Consider the following 19321-nt stretch of genomic DNA (forward strand, 5'->3'; position numbering starts at 1 on the left):
ACTGCACTGTCTGACACACTGCCCACTGCACTGTCTGACACACTGCCCACTGCACCGTCTAACACACTGCCCACTGCACTGTCTAACACACTGCCCACTGCACTGTCCAACACACTGCCCACTGCACTGTCTGACACACTGCCCACTGCACTGTCTAACACACTGCCCACTGCACTGTCTAACACACTGCCCACTGCACTGTCTGACACACTGCCCACTGCACTGTCTAACACACTGCCCACTGCACTGTCTGACACACTGCCCACTGCACTGTCTAACACACTGCCCACTGCACTGTCCAACACACTGCCCACTGCACTGTCTGACACACTGCCCATTGCTCAGTCTGACACACTGCCCACTGCTTTGTCGAACACACTGCCCACTGCACTGTCTGACACACTGCCCACTGCTCTGTCTGACACACTGCCCACTGCACTGTCTAAGACATTGCCTACTGCACTGTCTGACACACTGCCTACTGCTTTGTCTAACACACTGCCCACTGCACTGTCTAACACACTGCCCACTGCTTTGTCTAACACACTGTCCACTGCACTGTCTGACACACTGCCCACTGCACTGTCTAACACACTGCCCACTGCACTATCTAACACACTGCCCACTGCACTGTCTGACACACTGCCCACTGCACTATCTAACACACTGCCCACTGCACTGTCTGACACACTGCCCACTGCACTGTCTGACACACTGCCCACTGCACTGTCTGACACACTGCCCACTGCACTGTCTGACACACTGCCCACTGCTCTGTCTGACACACTGCCAACTGCACTGTCTAACACACTGCCCACTGCTTTGTCGAACACACTGCCCACTGCACTGTCCAACACACTGCCAACTGCACTGTCTAACACACTGCCCACTGCTTTGTCTAACACAATGCCCACTGCACTGTCTAACACACTGCCCACTGCTTTGTCTAACACACTGCCCACTGCACTGTCAGACACACTGCCCATTGCTCTGTCTAACACACTGCCCACTGCACTGTCTGACACACTGCCCACTGCACTGTCTAACACACTGCCCACTGCACTGTCTAACAAACTGCCCACTGCACTTTCTGACACACTGCCCACTGCACTGTCTGACACACTGCCCACTGCACTGTCTAACACACTGCCCATTGCACTGTCTAACACACTGCCCACTGCACTGTATGTTTCACTGCCCACTGCTCTGTCTGACACACTGCCCACTGCACTGTCTAAGACACTGCCCATTGCACTGTCTAACACACTGCCAACTGCACTGTCTAACACACTGCCCACTGCACTGTATGTTGCACCGCCCACTGCTCTGTCTAACACACTTCCCACTGCCCTGTCTGACATACTGCCCATTGCACTGTCTAACACACTGCCAACTGCACTGTCGAACACACTGCCCACTGCTTTGTCTAACACACTGCCCACTGCACAGTCTAACACAATGCCCACTGCTTTGTCTAACACACTGTCCACTGCACTGTCTGACACACTGCCCACTGCACTGTCTAACACACTGCCCACTGCTTTGTCTAACACACTGCCCACTGCACTGTCTAACACACTGCCCACTGCACTGTCTGACACACTGCCCACTGCACTATCTAACACACTGCCCACTGCACTGTCCAACACACTGCCCACTGCACTGTCTGACACACTGCCCACTGCACTGTCTGACACACTGCCCACTGCTCTGTCTAACACACTGCCCACTACACTATCTAACACACTGCCCATTGCTCTGTCGAACACACTGCCCACTGCACTGTCTGACACACTGCCCACTGCACTATCTAACACACTGCCCACTGCACTGTCTGACACACTGCCCATTGCTCTGTCTAACACACTGCCCACTACACTATCTAACACACTGCCCATTGCACTGTCTAACACACTGCCCACTGCACTGTATGTTGCACTGCCCACTGCTCTGTCTAACACACTGCCCACTGCACTGTCTGACACACTGCCCACTGCACTGTCTGACACACTGCCCACTGCTCTGTCTGACACACTGCCCACTGCTCTGTCTGACACACTGCCCACTGCACTGTCTAAGACACTGCCCATTGCACTGTCTAACACACTGCCCACTGCACTGTATGTTGCACTGCCCACTGCTCTGTTTAACACACTGCCCACTGCCCTGTCTGACATACTGCCCATTGCACTGTCTAACACACTGCCAACTGCACCTTCTAACACACTGCCCACTGCTTTGTCTAACACACTGCCCACTGCACTGTCTAACACACTGCCCACTGCTTTGTCTAACACACTGTCCACTGCACTGTCTAACACACTGCCCACTGCTCTGTCTGACACATTGCCTACTGCACTGTCTGACACACTGCCCACTGCTCTGTCTGACACACTGCCCACTGCACTGTCTAACACACTGCCCACTGCTCTGTCTGACACACTGCCCACTGCACTGTCTAACACACTGCCCACTGCACTGTATGTTGCACTGCCCACTGATCTGTCTAACACACTGCCCACTGCACTGTCTAACACACTGCCCACTGCTCTGTCTGACACATTGCCTACTGCACTGTCTGACACACTGCCCACTGCTCTGTCTGACACACTGCCCACTGCACTGTCTAACACACTGCCCACTGCTCTGTCTGACACACTGCCCACTGCACTGTCTAACACACTGCCCACTGCTCTGTCTGACACATTGCCTACTGCACTGTCTGACACACTGCCCACTGCTCTGTCTGACACACTGCCCACTGCACTGTCTAACACACTGCCCACTGCACTGTATGTTGCACTGCCCACTGATCTGTCTAACACACTGCCCACTGCTCTGTCTGACACATTGCCTACTGCACTGTCTGACACACTGCCCACTGCTCTGTCTAACACACTGCCCACTACACTATCTAACACACTGCCCATTGCTCTGTCGAACACACTGCCCACTGCACTGTCTGACACACTGCCCACTGCACTATCTAACACACTGCCCACTGCACTGTCTGACACACTGCCCATTGCTCTGTCTAACACACTGCCCACTACACTATCTAACACACTGCCCATTGCACTGTCTAACACACTGCCCACTGCACTGTATGTTGCACTGCCCACTGCTCTGTCTAACACACTGCCCACTGCACTGTCTGACACACTGCCCACTGCACTGTCTGACACACTGCCCACTGCTCTGTCTGACACACTGCCCACTGCTCTGTCTGACACACTGCCCACTGCACTGTCTAAGACACTGCCCATTGCACTGTCTAACACACTGCCCACTGCACTGTATGTTGCACTGCCCACTGCTCTGTTTAACACACTGCCCACTGCCCTGTCTGACATACTGCCCATTGCACTGTCTAACACACTGCCAACTGCACCGTCTAACACACTGCCCACTGCTTTGTCTAACACACTGCCCACTGCACTGTCTAACACACTGCCCACTGCTTTGTCTAACACACTGTCCACTGCACTATCTAACACACTGCCCACTGCACTGTCTAACACACTGCCCACTGCACTGTCTAACACACTGCCCACTGCTCTGTCTGACACATTGCCTACTGCACTGTCTGACACACTGCCCACTGCTCTGTCTGACACACTGCCCACTGCACTGTCTAACACACTGCCCACTGCACTGTCTGACACACTGCCCACTGCTCTGTCTGACACACTGCCCACTGCACTGTCTGACACACTGCCCACTGCACTGTCTAACACACTGCCCACTGCACTGTATGTTGCACTGCCCACTGATCTGTCTAACACACTGCCCACTGCACTGTCTAAACACTGCCCACTGCTCTGTCTGACACATTGCCTACTGCACTGTCTGACACACTGCCCACTGCTCTGTCTGACACACTGCCCACTGCACTGTCTAACACACTGCCCACTGCTCTGTCTGACACACTGCCCACTGCACTGTCTAACACACTGCCCACTGCTCTGTCTGACGCATTGCCTACTGCACTGTCTGACACACTGCCCACTGCTCTGTCTGACACACTGCCCACTGCACTGTCTAACACACTGCCCACTGCACTGTATGTTGCACTGCCCACTGATCTGTCTAACACACTGCCCACTGCACTGTCTAACACACTGCCCACTGCTCTGTCTGACATACTGCCCACTGCACTGTCTAACACACTGCCCACTGATCTGTCTAACACACTGCCCACTGTTCTGTCTGACATACTGCCCACTGCACTTTCTAACACACTGCCCACTGCACTGTCTGACACACTGCCCACTGCTCTGTCTAACACACTGCCCACTACACTATCTAACACACTGCCCATTGCTCTGTCGAACACACTGCCCACTGCACTGTCTGACACACTGCCCACTGCACTATCTAACACACTGCCCACTGCACTGTCTGACACACTGCCCATTGCTCTGTCTAACACACTGCCCACTACACTATCTAACACACTGCCCATTGCACTGTCTGACACACTGCCCACTGCACTATCTAACACACTGCCCACTGCACTGTCCAACACACTGCCCACTGCACTGTCTGACACACTGCCCACTGCACTGTCTGACACACTGCCCACTGCTCTGTCTAACACACTGCCCACTACACTATCTAACACACTGCCCATTGCTCTGTCGAACACACTGCCCACTGCACTGTCTGACACACTGCCCACTGCACTATCTAACACACTGCCCACTGCACTGTCTGACACACTGCCCATTGCTCTGTCTAACACACTGCCCACTACACTATCTAACACACTGCCCATTGCACTGTCTAACACACTGCCCACTGCACTGTATGTTGCACTGCCCACTGCTCTGTCTAACACACTGCCCACTGCACTGTCTGACACACTGCCCACTGCACTGTCTGACACACTGCCCACTGCTCTGTCTGACACACTGCCCACTGCTCTGTCTGACACACTGCCCACTGCACTGTCTAAGACACTGCCCATTGCACTGTCTAACACACTGCCCACTGCACTGTATGTTGCACTGCCCACTGCTCTGTTTAACACACTGCCCACTGCCCTGTCTGACATACTGCCCATTGCACTGTCTAACACACTGCCAACTGCACCGTCTAACACACTGCCCACTGCTTTGTCTAACACACTGCCCACTGCACTGTCTAACACACTGCCCACTGCTTTGTCTAACACACTGTCCACTGCACTGTCTAACACACTGCCCACTGCTCTGTCTGACACATTGCCTACTGCACTGTCTGACACACTGCCCACTGCTCTGTCTGACACACTGCCCACTGCACTGTCTAACACACTGCCCACTGCTCTGTCTGACACACTGCCCACTGCACTGTCTAACACACTGCCCACTGCACTGTATGTTGCACTGCCCACTGATCTGTCTAACACACTGCCCACTGCACTGTCTAACACACTGCCCACTGCTCTGTCTGACACATTGCCTACTGCACTGTCTGACACACTGCCCACTGCTCTGTCTGACACACTGCCCACTGCACTGTCTAACACACTGCCCACTGCTCTGTCTGACACACTGCCCACTGCACTGTCTAACACACTGCCCACTGCTCTGTCTGACACATTGCCTACTGCACTGTCTGACACACTGCCCACTGCTCTGTCTGACACACTGCCCACTGCACTGTCTAACACACTGCCCACTGCACTGTATGTTGCACTGCCCACTGATCTGTCTAACACACTGCCCACTGCTCTGTCTGACACATTGCCTACTGCACTGTCTGACACACTGCCCACTGCTCTGTCTAACACACTGCCCACTACACTATCTAACACACTGCCCATTGCTCTGTCGAACACACTGCCCACTGCACTGTCTGACACACTGCCCACTGCACTATCTAACACACTGCCCACTGCACTGTCTGACACACTGCCCATTGCTCTGTCTAACACACTGCCCACTACACTATCTAACACACTGCCCATTGCACTGTCTAACACACTGCCCACTGCACTGTATGTTGCACTGCCCACTGCTCTGTCTAACACACTGCCCACTGCACTGTCTGACACACTGCCCACTGCACTGTCTGACACACTGCCCACTGCTCTGTCTGACACACTGCCCACTGCTCTGTCTGACACACTGCCCACTGCACTGTCTAAGACACTGCCCATTGCACTGTCTAACACACTGCCCACTGCACTGTATGTTGCACTGCCCACTGCTCTGTTTAACACACTGCCCACTGCCCTGTCTGACATACTGCCCATTGCACTGTCTAACACACTGCCAACTGCACCGTCTAACACACTGCCCACTGCTTTGTCTAACACACTGCCCACTGCACTGTCTAACACACTGCCCACTGCTTTGTCTAACACACTGTCCACTGCACTATCTAACACACTGCCCACTGCACTGTCTAACACACTGCCCACTGCACTGTCTAACACACTGCCCACTGCTCTGTCTGACACATTGCCTACTGCACTGTCTGACACACTGCCCACTGCTCTGTCTGACACACTGCCCACTGCACTGTCTAACACACTGCCCACTGCACTGTCTGACACACTGCCCACTGCTCTGTCTGACACACTGCCCACTGCACTGTCTGACACACTGCCCACTGCACTGTCTAACACACTGCCCACTGCACTGTATGTTGCACTGCCCACTGATCTGTCTAACACACTGCCCACTGCACTGTCTAAACACTGCCCACTGCTCTGTCTGACACATTGCCTACTGCACTGTCTGACACACTGCCCACTGCTCTGTCTGACACACTGCCCACTGCACTGTCTAACACACTGCCCACTGCTCTGTCTGACACACTGCCCACTGCACTGTCTAACACACTGCCCACTGCTCTGTCTGACACATTGCCTACTGCACTGTCTGACACACTGCCCACTGCTCTGTCTGACACACTGCCCACTGCACTGTCTAACACACTGCCCACTGCACTGTATGTTGCACTGCCCACTGATCTGTCTAACACACTGCCCACTGCACTGTCTAACACACTGCCCACTGCTCTGTCTGACATACTGCCCACTGCACTGTCTAACACACTGCCCACTGATCTGTCTAACACACTGCCCACTGTTCTGTCTGACATACTGCCCACTGCACTTTCTAACACACTGCCCACTGCACTGTCTGACACACTGCCCACTGCTCTGTCTAACACACTGCCCACTACACTATCTAACACACTGCCCATTGCTCTGTCGAACACACTGCCCACTGCACTGTCTGACACACTGCCCACTGCACTATCTAACACACTGCCCACTGCACTGTCTGACACACTGCCCATTGCTCTGTCTAACACACTGCCCACTACACTATCTAACACACTGCCCATTGCACTGTCTGACACACTGCCCACTGCACTATCTAACACACTGCCCACTGCACTGTCCAACACACTGCCCACTGCACTGTCTGACACACTGCCCACTGCACTGTCTGACACACTGCCCACTGCTCTGTCTAACACACTGCCCACTACACTATCTAACACACTGCCCATTGCTCTGTCGAACACACTGCCCACTGCACTGTCTGACACACTGCCCACTGCACTATCTAACACACTGCCCACTGCACTGTCTGACACACTGCCCATTGCTCTGTCTAACACACTGCCCACTACACTATCTAACACACTGCCCATTGCACTGTCTAACACACTGCCCACTGCACTGTATGTTGCACTGCCCACTGCTCTGTCTAACACACTGCCCACTGCACTGTCTGACACACTGCCCACTGCACTGTCTGACACACTGCCCACTGCTCTGTCTGACACACTGCCCACTGCTCTGTCTGACACACTGCCCACTGCACTGTCTAAGACACTGCCCATTGCACTGTCTAACACACTGCCCACTGCACTGTATGTTGCACTGCCCACTGCTCTGTTTAACACACTGCCCACTGCCCTGTCTGACATACTGCCCATTGCACTGTCTAACACACTGCCAACTGCACCGTCTAACACACTGCCCACTGCTTTGTCTAACACACTGCCCACTGCACTGTCTAACACACTGCCCACTGCTTTGTCTAACACACTGTCCACTGCACTGTCTAACACACTGCCCACTGCTCTGTCTGACACATTGCCTACTGCACTGTCTGACACACTGCCCACTGCTCTGTCTGACACACTGCCCACTGCACTGTCTAACACACTGCCCACTGCTCTGTCTGACACACTGCCCACTGCACTGTCTAACACACTGCCCACTGCACTGTATGTTGCACTGCCCACTGATCTGTCTAACACACTGCCCACTGCACTGTCTAACACACTGCCCACTGCTCTGTCTGACACATTGCCTACTGCACTGTCTGACACACTGCCCACTGCTCTGTCTGACACACTGCCCACTGCACTGTCTAACACACTGCCCACTGCTCTGTCTGACACACTGCCCACTGCACTGTCTAACACACTGCCCACTGCTCTGTCTGACACATTGCCTACTGCACTGTCTGACACACTGCCCACTGCTCTGTCTGACACACTGCCCACTGCACTGTCTAACACACTGCCCACTGCACTGTATGTTGCACTGCCCACTGATCTGTCTAACACACTGCCCACTGCTCTGTCTGACACATTGCCTACTGCACTGTCTGACACTCTGCCCACTGCTCTGTCTAACACACTGCCCACTACACTATCTAACACACTGCCCATTGCTCTGTCGAACACACTGCCCACTGCACTGTCTGACACACTGCCCACTGCACTATCTAACACACTGCCCACTGCACTGTCTGACACACTGCCCATTGCTCTGTCTAACACACTGCCCACTACACTATCTAACACACTGCCCATTGCACTGTCTAACACACTGCCCACTGCACTGTATGTTGCACTGCCCACTGCTCTGTCTAACACACTGCCCACTGCACTGTCTGACACACTGCCCACTGCACTGTCTGACACACTGCCCACTGCTCTGTCTGACACACTGCCCACTGCTCTGTCTGACACACTGCCCACTGCACTGTCTAAGACACTGCCCATTGCACTGTCTAACACACTGCCCACTGCACTGTATGTTGCACTGCCCACTGCTCTGTTTAACACACTGCCCACTGCCCTGTCTGACATACTGCCCATTGCACTGTCTAACACACTGCCAACTGCACCGTCTAACACACTGCCCACTGCTTTGTCTAACACACTGCCCACTGCACTGTCTAACACACTGCCCACTGCTTTGTCTAACACACTGTCCACTGCACTATCTAACACACTGCCCACTGCACTGTCTAACACACTGCCCACTGCACTGTCTAACACACTGCCCACTGCTCTGTCTGACACATTGCCTACTGCACTGTCTGACACACTGCCCACTGCTCTGTCTGACACACTGCCCACTGCACTGTCTAACACACTGCCCACTGCACTGTCTGACACACTGCCCACTGCTCTGTCTGACACACTGCCCACTGCACTGTCTGACACACTGCCCACTGCACTGTCTAACACACTGCCCACTGCACTGTATGTTGCACTGCCCACTGATCTGTCTAACACACTGCCCACTGCACTGTCTAAACACTGCCCACTGCTCTGTCTGACACATTGCCTACTGCACTGTCTGACACACTGCCCACTGCTCTGTCTGACACACTGCCCACTGCACTGTCTAACACACTGCCCACTGCTCTGTCTGACACACTGCCCACTGCACTGTCTAACACACTGCCCACTGCTCTGTCTGACACATTGCCTACTGCACTGTCTGACACACTGCCCACTGCTCTGTCTGACACACTGCCCACTGCACTGTCTAACACACTGCCCACTGCACTGTATGTTGCACTGCCCACTGCTCTGTCTGACATACTGCCCACTGCACTGTCTAACACACTGCCCACTGATCTGTCTAACACACTGCCCACTGTTCTGTCTGACATACTGCCCACTGCACTTTCTAACACACTGCCCACTGCTCTGTCGAACACACTGCCCACTGCACTGTCAGACACACTGCCCACTGCACTGTCTAACACACTGCCCACTGCTCTGTCTGACACACTGCCCACTGCACTGTCTGACACACTGCCCACTGCACTGTCTGACATGCTGCACATTGCACTGTCTAACACACTGCCAACTGCACTGTCTAACACACTGCCCACTGCTTTGTCTAACACACTGCCCACTGCACTGTCTAACACACTGCCCACTGCTTTGTCTAACACACTGTCCACTGCACTGTCTGACACACTGCCCACTGCACTGTCTGACACACTGCCCACTGCACTGTCTGTCACACTGCCCACTGCACTGTCTAACACACTGCCCACTGCACTGTCTGTCACACTGCCCACTGCACTGTCTAACACACTGCCCACTGCACTGTCTGACACACTGCCCACTGCACTCTCTGTCACACTGCCCACTGCACTGTCTAACACACTGCCCACTGCACTGTCTGTCACACTGCCCACTGCACTGTCTAACACACTGCCCATTGCACTGTCTAACACACTGACCACTGCACTGTCTGTCACACTGACCACTGCACTGTCTGTCACACTGCCCACTGCACTGTCTGTCACACTGCCCACTGCACTGTCTAACACACTGCCCACTGCACTGTCTGACACACTGCCCACTGCACTGTCTAACACACTGCCCACTGCACTGTCTGTCACACTGCCCACTGCACTGTCTAACACACTGCCCACTGCACTGTATGTTGCACTGCCCACTGCACTGTCTGTCACACTGCCCACTGCACTGTCTAACACACTGCCCATTGCACTGTCTAACACACTGACCACTGCACTGTCTGTCACACTGACCACTGCACTGTCTGACACACTGCCCACTGCACTGTCTGTCACACTGCCCACTGCACTGTCTAACACACTGCCCACTGCACTGTCTGACACACTGCCCACTGCACTGTCTAACACACTGCCCACTGCACTGTCTGACACACTGCCTACTGCACTGTCTAACACACTGCCCACTGCACTGTCTAACACACTGCCCACTGCACTGTCTAACACACTGCCCACTGCACTGTCTAACACACTGCCCACTGCACTGTCTGACACACTGCCCACTGCACTGTCTGTCACACTGCCCACTGCACTGTCTAACACACTGACCACTGCACTGTCTGACACACTGCCCACTGCACTGTCTAACACACTGCCCACTGCACTGTCTAACACACTGACCACTGCACTGTCTGTCACACTGCCCACTGCACTGTCTAACACACTGACCACTGCACTGTCTGACACACTGCCCACTGCACTGTCTAACACACTGCCCACTGCACTGTCTAACACACTGCCCACTGCACTGTCTAACACACTGACCACTGCACTGTCTGTCACACTGCCCACTGCACTGTCTAACACACTGCCCACTGCTCTGTCTGACACACTGCCCACTGCACTGTCTGACACACTGCCCACTGCACTGTCTGACACACTGCCCACTGCACTGTCTGACACACTGCCCACTGCACTGTCGCATATAAGTAACTTGTAGAATTTTGCGCTCCCTGGCACAATGTTCGTACAGATCGGGAAAGCTCAGTGTCCCATGTTTAATCTCAACCATGGAGGCTGTAGAGACTCAGGGTTCCTGGGAGTGGGATAGAAAGTTGTCAATCCAGGATCCTGTCCCCGTGCCTCCAGGTGGAACGGGCCCGTGTGGGGACGTTGGATGAGGGCAGGATCGGGCTTGGTTACAATTCCCTCACTCCCTATTGTCACACGCCAAGAATGGCTACTTAGGGGAAGTACTGGGGGATTGGAGGCCCCGCTGGAGCCAAACCCCAGTAGGAGTCAAACTGTTAGAAGAGGAGGTAGGAAAAGGAAAAAGGAGTGGGGGCAAAATTAGTATTGTACAGATTGTGCCTTGCATCGCATCAAATAGTTGGAGTATTGTGAGAGTGGGGAGGGGCTTTCCCACTCTTGAAAGCAAACACGTTTGATAGTCGAAGGGTTATTTCAGGGTTTTGGTCATATCGGTTCCTGATGACCCCTGAATCAGCCTGCGGTAAAACCTAAGCCCGTCATGTTGGTCGTTGCTATGGCAGTTTTAATGCTGCAGCTGATGGCAATATCGAATGTCAAGTGGACCATGATGGTCCTTCAGCTGCTGGGACTGAGGAGACGGTCGTGTGAATGACGGGAGCTGGTCTGGAGTGGAGGATGTAAGGTATAAGGTTAGATTCTGGAGTGTTGCTTGATTGGGACAAGGAGAAGCTTTGCCAAACTTTCCTCAGGAGATACTATGTGGATTGGGTGGAGTCTATTATAGAGCAGGTTGGCTCTTTGAAAATAACAGGCTTGATGGATCGACTGGCCTGTCTTATTCCATACTTCCTTATGTTCTTACTTTGGCCTCTCTTTGGTCTCCCTGTCCCACGCACCAACCCCATCTAAGAGCCTTGGGCGGTCACCTGATTTAAACCTCTTACCGTGTGGTCCTTCACATTTTTATCCCGCCATGTACGGGATTGCCCATCTCAAGACTGGGGGTGAAATGTGCAGGTGTGAACGAAGGTTCTCACACCATGGTGCAGAATGGTGAGTAGAAATAACTTGCACATCACTGTATCTCTGTACATATCATGGCATTTTCCTCCATGTATAAAGTTTACAAAGGCAGCTTGGAAAATATTTCTCCATATTGATAATTCCCAAGGAAGGGGCTCTACCTGCGATAGTCAAAGAAATGTTGCACACACACGACTAAATTTGGCCAAATTCAGACAAAGGCTGATACAATCACTTCTCGTTGGACAGAATTCCATAAGGTCCAACTGAGTAAGTCAGACGTTCAACATCTCAACATTTACGCTGTTTGTAGGAAGAAACCAGCCAGGGTTTATGCTGCAAGATCCCTTGGAATCTTCAGAGATCGATCCTATAAGACAGAGACCCTGTGATATTAAGCCAATAGGACAGTCTATTTGGTCACAACAAATAGCTACGGCTGTGACAATTCTTAGTTATAATTTGTTCTCGGGGTGTGAACTACACTGAGATCACATTTAATGCCCGTTCCTAGTTGCCCCGTGGGCATTAAGAGTCAACCACATAGTGTGAGACTAGAGCCAAGTGTATGCCAGATGGGGTAGGGGTGGCAGGTCCCTTCTCTGAAGGACATCAGTGAACTCTGTGTTAGTTTTTTAACTGCAACCTGGCAGTTTTCATGGCCATTTTTTTTGCTGCCTATCTTCAGATAACCAGTTTGATTGAATTTAATTTCATAACTTTCCATGGAAGGATTTGATCTTGTAATACTCTGGGTTGCTTAACCTGTTCCATAACCACTGTGCTACCAATTGCATGGGTGTAGTAAATAAATCCTGCCCTACCATTTAGTTGCCCACATCTCAACAACAAATATTTTAAAAAGAAACTCTGACTAACACCTCTTAGACCACACATGTGAGACATGAGCAAGAACTAAACGAGAGAATCTATTTACTCTGGTGTCTTCCCAACATCTTATTTAATCTTGGGGAGGAGGCCAGGAGTGGAGTTGGTTTTGGCGCATGAGTATGCTGAGTCACAGGTCATGATTTTGCCCCTTGAACTTCTATTAAACATAGGTGTCACTCTCGTTCCCAGAGATCATGGTGGTTGTGGGTTCAAGTCTCACTCCAGAGACGTGAGCACATAATTCAGGCTGACACTCCAGTGAAGTACTGAGGGAGTGCTGCACTATCGGAGGTGCTGTCTTTCAGATGAGACGTTAAACCAAGGCCCTGTCTGCCCTCTCAGGTGGACGTAATAGATCCCATGGCACAATTTCGAAGAAGAGCAGGGGATTGGTCCCTGGTTAATATTTATCCCTCAACCAACACCTAAAAACCAGATTATCTGGTGATTATCACATTGCTGATTGTGGGACCTTGCTGTGCTATTGTGTTTCCCTACAGTGACTACACTTAGAAGAGTACTTCATTGGCTGTAAAGCAATTTGCGATGTCCTCAGATTGTGAAAAGCTCTATATCAATGCAAGTTTTTAATGGTTGAACAGGCTGGAAAAGAGGAGACTGAGAGGTGATCTGATAGAGGTCTTCAAAATTCGGAAGGAGTTCAAAAGGGTGGACGTAGAGAAGATGTTTCCACGTGTGGGGGAGTCCAAAACTAGGGGCCATAAATATAAGATAGTCACCAAGAAACCCAGTAAGGAATTCAGGAGAAACTTCTTTACTCAGAGAGTGGTAAGAATGTGGAACTCGCTACCACATGGAGTAGTTGAGGCGAAAAGAATAGATGCATTTAAGGGGAAGCTGGATAAACACATGAGGGAGAAAGGAATAGAAGGATATGAAGGGTGAGATGATGCAAGGTGGGAGGAGGATCGTGTGGAGCATAAACACCGCCACAGACCTGTTGGGCCGCGTGGCCTGTTTTGTGCTGTAAAATTCTATGTAATTCTTTCTATATATGTGTCCCTTTCACCGATTGTACATCACTCAGTCTCTCAAGTACAATTTACCCAATCGACCGGCTGCAGTAAGTCTTCCCCTGAAGACTTGACGTACTTGGGCCTGCTGAGCGCCAGACCAATACAGAAGCCCCCTGATCGGGCCGCCTTGTACGTACGCAGAATCTGTGGCCGAAGCTCCGATGGTGATCCTGCAACATTCTGAGGCGAGCTCAGGGCAGCGGCCAGGCAGTGCGGCCTACGCCAATATCCGCCAGCAAGCAGTGGCACGCGGGTGCAAGCGAGAAACGCGGACCATCAGGTCGGTAAACCACGAGAAAAAAAATGCTCCCCCTCGAGCTTCTTAAAGAGAGCGTCCTTTAAAAAAAAGGCGTCCCAGAACCCTCCGCAGAGATCTTAGTCACGCAGGAGATGAGGGAGACTTCCCCCATGGAATTCTGAGGATCAAACATGCTTCAGGAACCCTGATGAACTTGGAAAGCCTCCATTTCCCAAAGTGGCTCAGCGATACCCAGGGCCGGGCAATGCGAGAGGACCTGACTTAAACTGCCTGGTAGCGGATGGTGATCAGAACAATAGGCCCACAATTCAGTTTACTTTCACAAGAGGTGGAAGAATGCAGACTTCCAGGGGGTAATAGAGCTGGAGGAGGTTACAGAGATAGGGAGAGGCGAGGCCGTGATGGGATTTAAACATGAGGATGAGAATTTTAAAATCCAGGCATAGCGAGCACAGGGGTGATTAGTGAACGGGATTTGGTGTGGGTTAAGATACGGGCAGCTTAGCTGTGGATGAGCTGAGGTTTATGGAGGGCGGGAGGCCGACCAGGAAAGCATTGGAATAGTCAAGAGAAGAGCCTGCACTTGGGAATACGTTAGGCCTAGGGTAATGACCTGAACCTGCCAACATAGACTGTGAAGGTTGTGGAGGGGATAGTGAAGAGATTTGCTAAGATGATAACGGGGATGACAGGCTTTAATTGTACGGAGAGATGAGAGAAACTGGAAGTCTCTGAACTAGTGTGTAGAATTACACAGGTCTAGAGCACACAGAAAAAGGCCATTCGGCCCAACTGGTCCATTCCGGTGTTTATATTCCACACGAGCCTCCTCCCACCCTAATGATCTCTTCCCACCCTGGCCCCGTAGTTCCATATTCCCTTTCCCCACGTGTATGCATTAAGCCTCTCCTCAAATGCAACAATGCTGTCTGCTTCAACCACTCCATGTGGCAGCGAGCTCCACATTCTCACCATTCTCTGTGTGAAGAAATTCCTCCTACCTTTTTTATTTGATCTTTTACTGGCTATCTAATAGAGGCTTTCACAATCACAGAGGTTTTTGATAAGGTAAGTAGGGAAAGCTTATTTCCACTGGCCAGTGAGGCAGTAACGAGAGGGCATAAATTTCATTTAATGACCAAAAGAACAGAGGGCGAAGTCAGAAGGATTTTTTTTTTCACGCAGAAGTTTGTTAGGACGTGGAATGCCTGACCAGAAACACTGCTGAAAGCAGAGCTTTTTAAAGACAAGTGGATAAATATTTGAAAAAGAAGGAAACTCGAAGGGTGTGGGGAAAGGTCGATGGGAACGGGAGTAAATGGATAGCTCTTTCAGAGAGGTAACACAAGCACGATGGGCCGAATGGCCTCCCTCTGTGCTGTAAGGTTTTATGTGGGTGAAATTGTTCTCCGGACGATGACGAAGGGGCAGGGTGTAAAGCGGGAAGCCTGTCGGGCACTCTGCACTACGGCCCAAGGCCAATTTCAGTCCCTCTAGCTCAGGATGTCCCAAAGCGCTTTACAGGCAATGAAGTACTTTTTGAAATGTAGTCCCTGTTAGTAATATAGGAAACACGGCAGCCAATTTGTGCACAACAAGCTCCCACAAACAGCAATGTGATAATGACCAGATAATCTGTTTTTAGTGATGTTGGTTGAGGGATAAACATTGGCCAGGACACCGGGGAGAACTCCCCTGCTCTTCTTCGAAATTGTACCACAGGATCTCTTACATCAACCTGAGAGGGCAGACGGGGCCTCGGTTTAATGTCTCGTCTGAAAGTGCTGCACTGGGAGTGTCAGTCTGGGTCTTATGCTCAAGTCCCTGGAGTGGAGTTTGAATCCACGACCTTCTGACTCAGCGGCGGGCGTGCTGCCACCGAGCCACTGCTGCCATCTAAAGTCCAATTGTGCACTGACCTTTTCGAGCAACCACCAGGATGTGGGTAGAGGCTGGAATTCTACCTCCTGTTTGAGTGCAGGTCCGGTGGGGGGGGGATGGATGAACTGGAACTCTCAGACCTCTTCCTTGGAACAAGCTGACTCGAAAGACAAACAAACATATAGGAACACTGACTTTAGATGACGAACTGGAGAACACACCTTGGGACTGTCTGCTCAAAGTGACTCACCTACTCCCCTCGTGTAATGCCAACTCAATCAGGACAACGGGCATCTTCAACTGGATGGGAACCTGCCCAGAGAACTGCCCCTAACTCATTTCATATACGGGACTCTTAGCTACAAGTTGAGTGAGAAGGTTTTCAAAGCCCAACACCTACTTTCATTTATCTATCACCTTTAACATAGCGAAACGTCCTAAGGTGCGTCACAGGAGCGTTATCAGACAAAAATTTGACACCGAGCCAAATAAGGAGCTATTAGGACAGGTGAATAAAAGCTTGGTCAAAGAGGTAGGTTTTAAGGAGCGCCTTAAAGGAGGAGAGAGAGGTAAAGAGGCGGAGAGGTTTAGGGAAGGAATTCCGGAGCTTAGGGCCCAGGGAGCTGAAGGCACGGCCGCCACTGGTGGGGTGAAGGAAATCGGGGATACGCAAGAGGCCAGAATTGGAGGAGCGCAGAGATCTCTGCTATTTATAGGGTTGGAGGAGGTTACAGAGATAGGGAGGGCCGAGGCCTTAGAGAGATTTGAACACGAGCACGAGAATTTTAACGCTAAATTGGCGCTCGTTGTTTTGGCTTGACACAGCCTCTTCGACATTCAAGATGGCGTCTTGGATGCGCACGCACGTTTCCAGCGTGACGTGCGCCAGACGCCATCTTGGTATAGGAGTTAGCGCAGGCGCAGATAACAAACGCTGGAATCATGTAAAGTGGGGAGAAAATGGCTTCAATCAGTGTGCAACGCTGATTTAAAGTAATAGACACCATTTTGGGACTTAACGCTCAACTTAACGCACAGTCTTAACCCCGACCATCTGAACGTGTCTTAGAGTGCCTGGAGGACCCTCCCATTTGCGCTATTTAAAGGGACCCTGCAGGATTTACAGTTTAGTGGCTGGATTATTGCTTCTGGCTGCCGAGATATTTGTAACTGTTTTTGGAGGTCTGCGGCACTTGAATACTAGGACGCGGGGACATAGCCTGACATTTAGAGCCAGGACGTGCAGGAGTGAAGTTAGGAAATGCTTCTGCATGCAAAGGGTGGGAGAAGTTTCGAACGCTCTTCTGCAAACGGCAGTTAATGCTAGTTCAATTGAGATTTCTAAATCTGAGATTGATAGATTTCCACGATCCAAGGGTATTAAGGGTTATGGGGCTAAGGTAACTATATGGAGTTAGGTCACAGGTCCACCCTGATCTGATCGAATGGTGGAACAGGCTTGAGGGGCTAAATGCCACCTGCCACTTGCTGCCTCCTGATGTGTGTCAGCTTCTCCTGCAAGAAAGCGGGACGTGTGTCTGGGTGATGTGCCTATCATTGTTCAATAGGTGCCAGTGTGTGCGGCCTGTGAGTTGTGGGTGGGCGGCTTGCAACGGTGGTAATGTGTAAAGGTGAGAGGGTTGAGTACTGATGGAAAGAGTTTGTTGGTATGTGGGTGATGGGGGGTGTAGTGAGTGGAGCAGTGGATGCGGCTGGTGGTGTAGTTGGTAGGAGACACCACTTGACAGTTGACCTCACTCATCTTGATCACTCATGTCAAAGCATTAAACTTCTTCCTGTTCTGCATCCATGTTCATGATGTTGTGCGCCTGGTATTGACTTCATCCCCTACTGCCTCCCACTACCTTTTGGGTGTATGTCTGGAGGGCCTCTTGCTCCCCCCCCCCCACCCCCCCGCGGATATAGGATGTCCCTCCTTCTGTCCACCTCTTGCACCATGGCATCTGGTGCATCAGCAGAGAACCATGGTGCACAGAGTCTCAGGTCGGCAGATTGGTGAGGTCTGGCATGCAGATTGGAGGATGTGGGACTTAGTGGTGCGCAACCTTTATTTAATGTTTTAACATAACTCATCAGTATGTAAAAATAAGGATGGGACCTGCATCTGTGTTTTACCTGTGCGATGTCTGATCTCCGTTCAGACAGCAGGCTGTTGTATTCAGCAAATAACAGGTACCAGCTCCCTTTAAGAGATTTCTAACGGATGGCCTGCCTTTAAGAGATTAGAGCTTCCCCCTGCTGGTGGAAAGTGCGAATTGCATGGAATCCTCATTCAGCGCTGATTTCCAACGCAGATTGCAGGTAAGTCCTCAGGCCTGAGGAAAATCTCGTCCTGCCTGCGCAGGGACCATTGGGCGTGGGGGAATAGCAGATCATGCTGCTCCAGCCCAAAAACAGGCCCTATCCAATTCATCCCCCAGCGAGTTTCTGCCGATTGTGCTGGTTCGGGAAGCTCTTCAAATTGCGCTAGTTTTCTTAGGCGGACGGGTACGAGTAGGCACGTTTAAAAGTGGTTATCTTTTATGATGAGCCCATTTTCAGCTGAATTAATAAAACTGCTCCAGGCTGCCACTCAAAGAATACCATTTAATGTAAAGAAAAGTAAATGATTCCATTCTATTACACTGACTGATTGGGCTGGCTCATGGAAGATTTTATATTTGTGATTATGCAAATTAATTTTAGCAGAAACT

The 19321-nt window shown here is 51.5% G+C and overlaps 1 protein-coding gene across 1 annotated transcript in view; it reads right to left on the reverse strand.

The window, feature by feature from the left end:
• Positions 1 to 19321, reverse strand: part of LOC137332235 (myosin-11-like) — a 75583-nt gene that overhangs the window by 20195 nt on the left and 36067 nt on the right. Inside the window, exon 3 of the mRNA XM_067995927.1 lies at positions 14498 to 14684. Within this exon, the coding sequence (XP_067852028.1) occupies positions 14498 to 14684 (187 nt within the window). The remainder of the gene's footprint in view (positions 1 to 14497; positions 14685 to 19321) is intronic.

This window comes from Heptranchias perlo, chromosome 14 (assembly GCF_035084215.1).
Source record: "Heptranchias perlo isolate sHepPer1 chromosome 14, sHepPer1.hap1, whole genome shotgun sequence".
NCBI classification, from domain to species: domain Eukaryota; kingdom Metazoa; phylum Chordata; class Chondrichthyes; order Hexanchiformes; family Hexanchidae; genus Heptranchias; species Heptranchias perlo.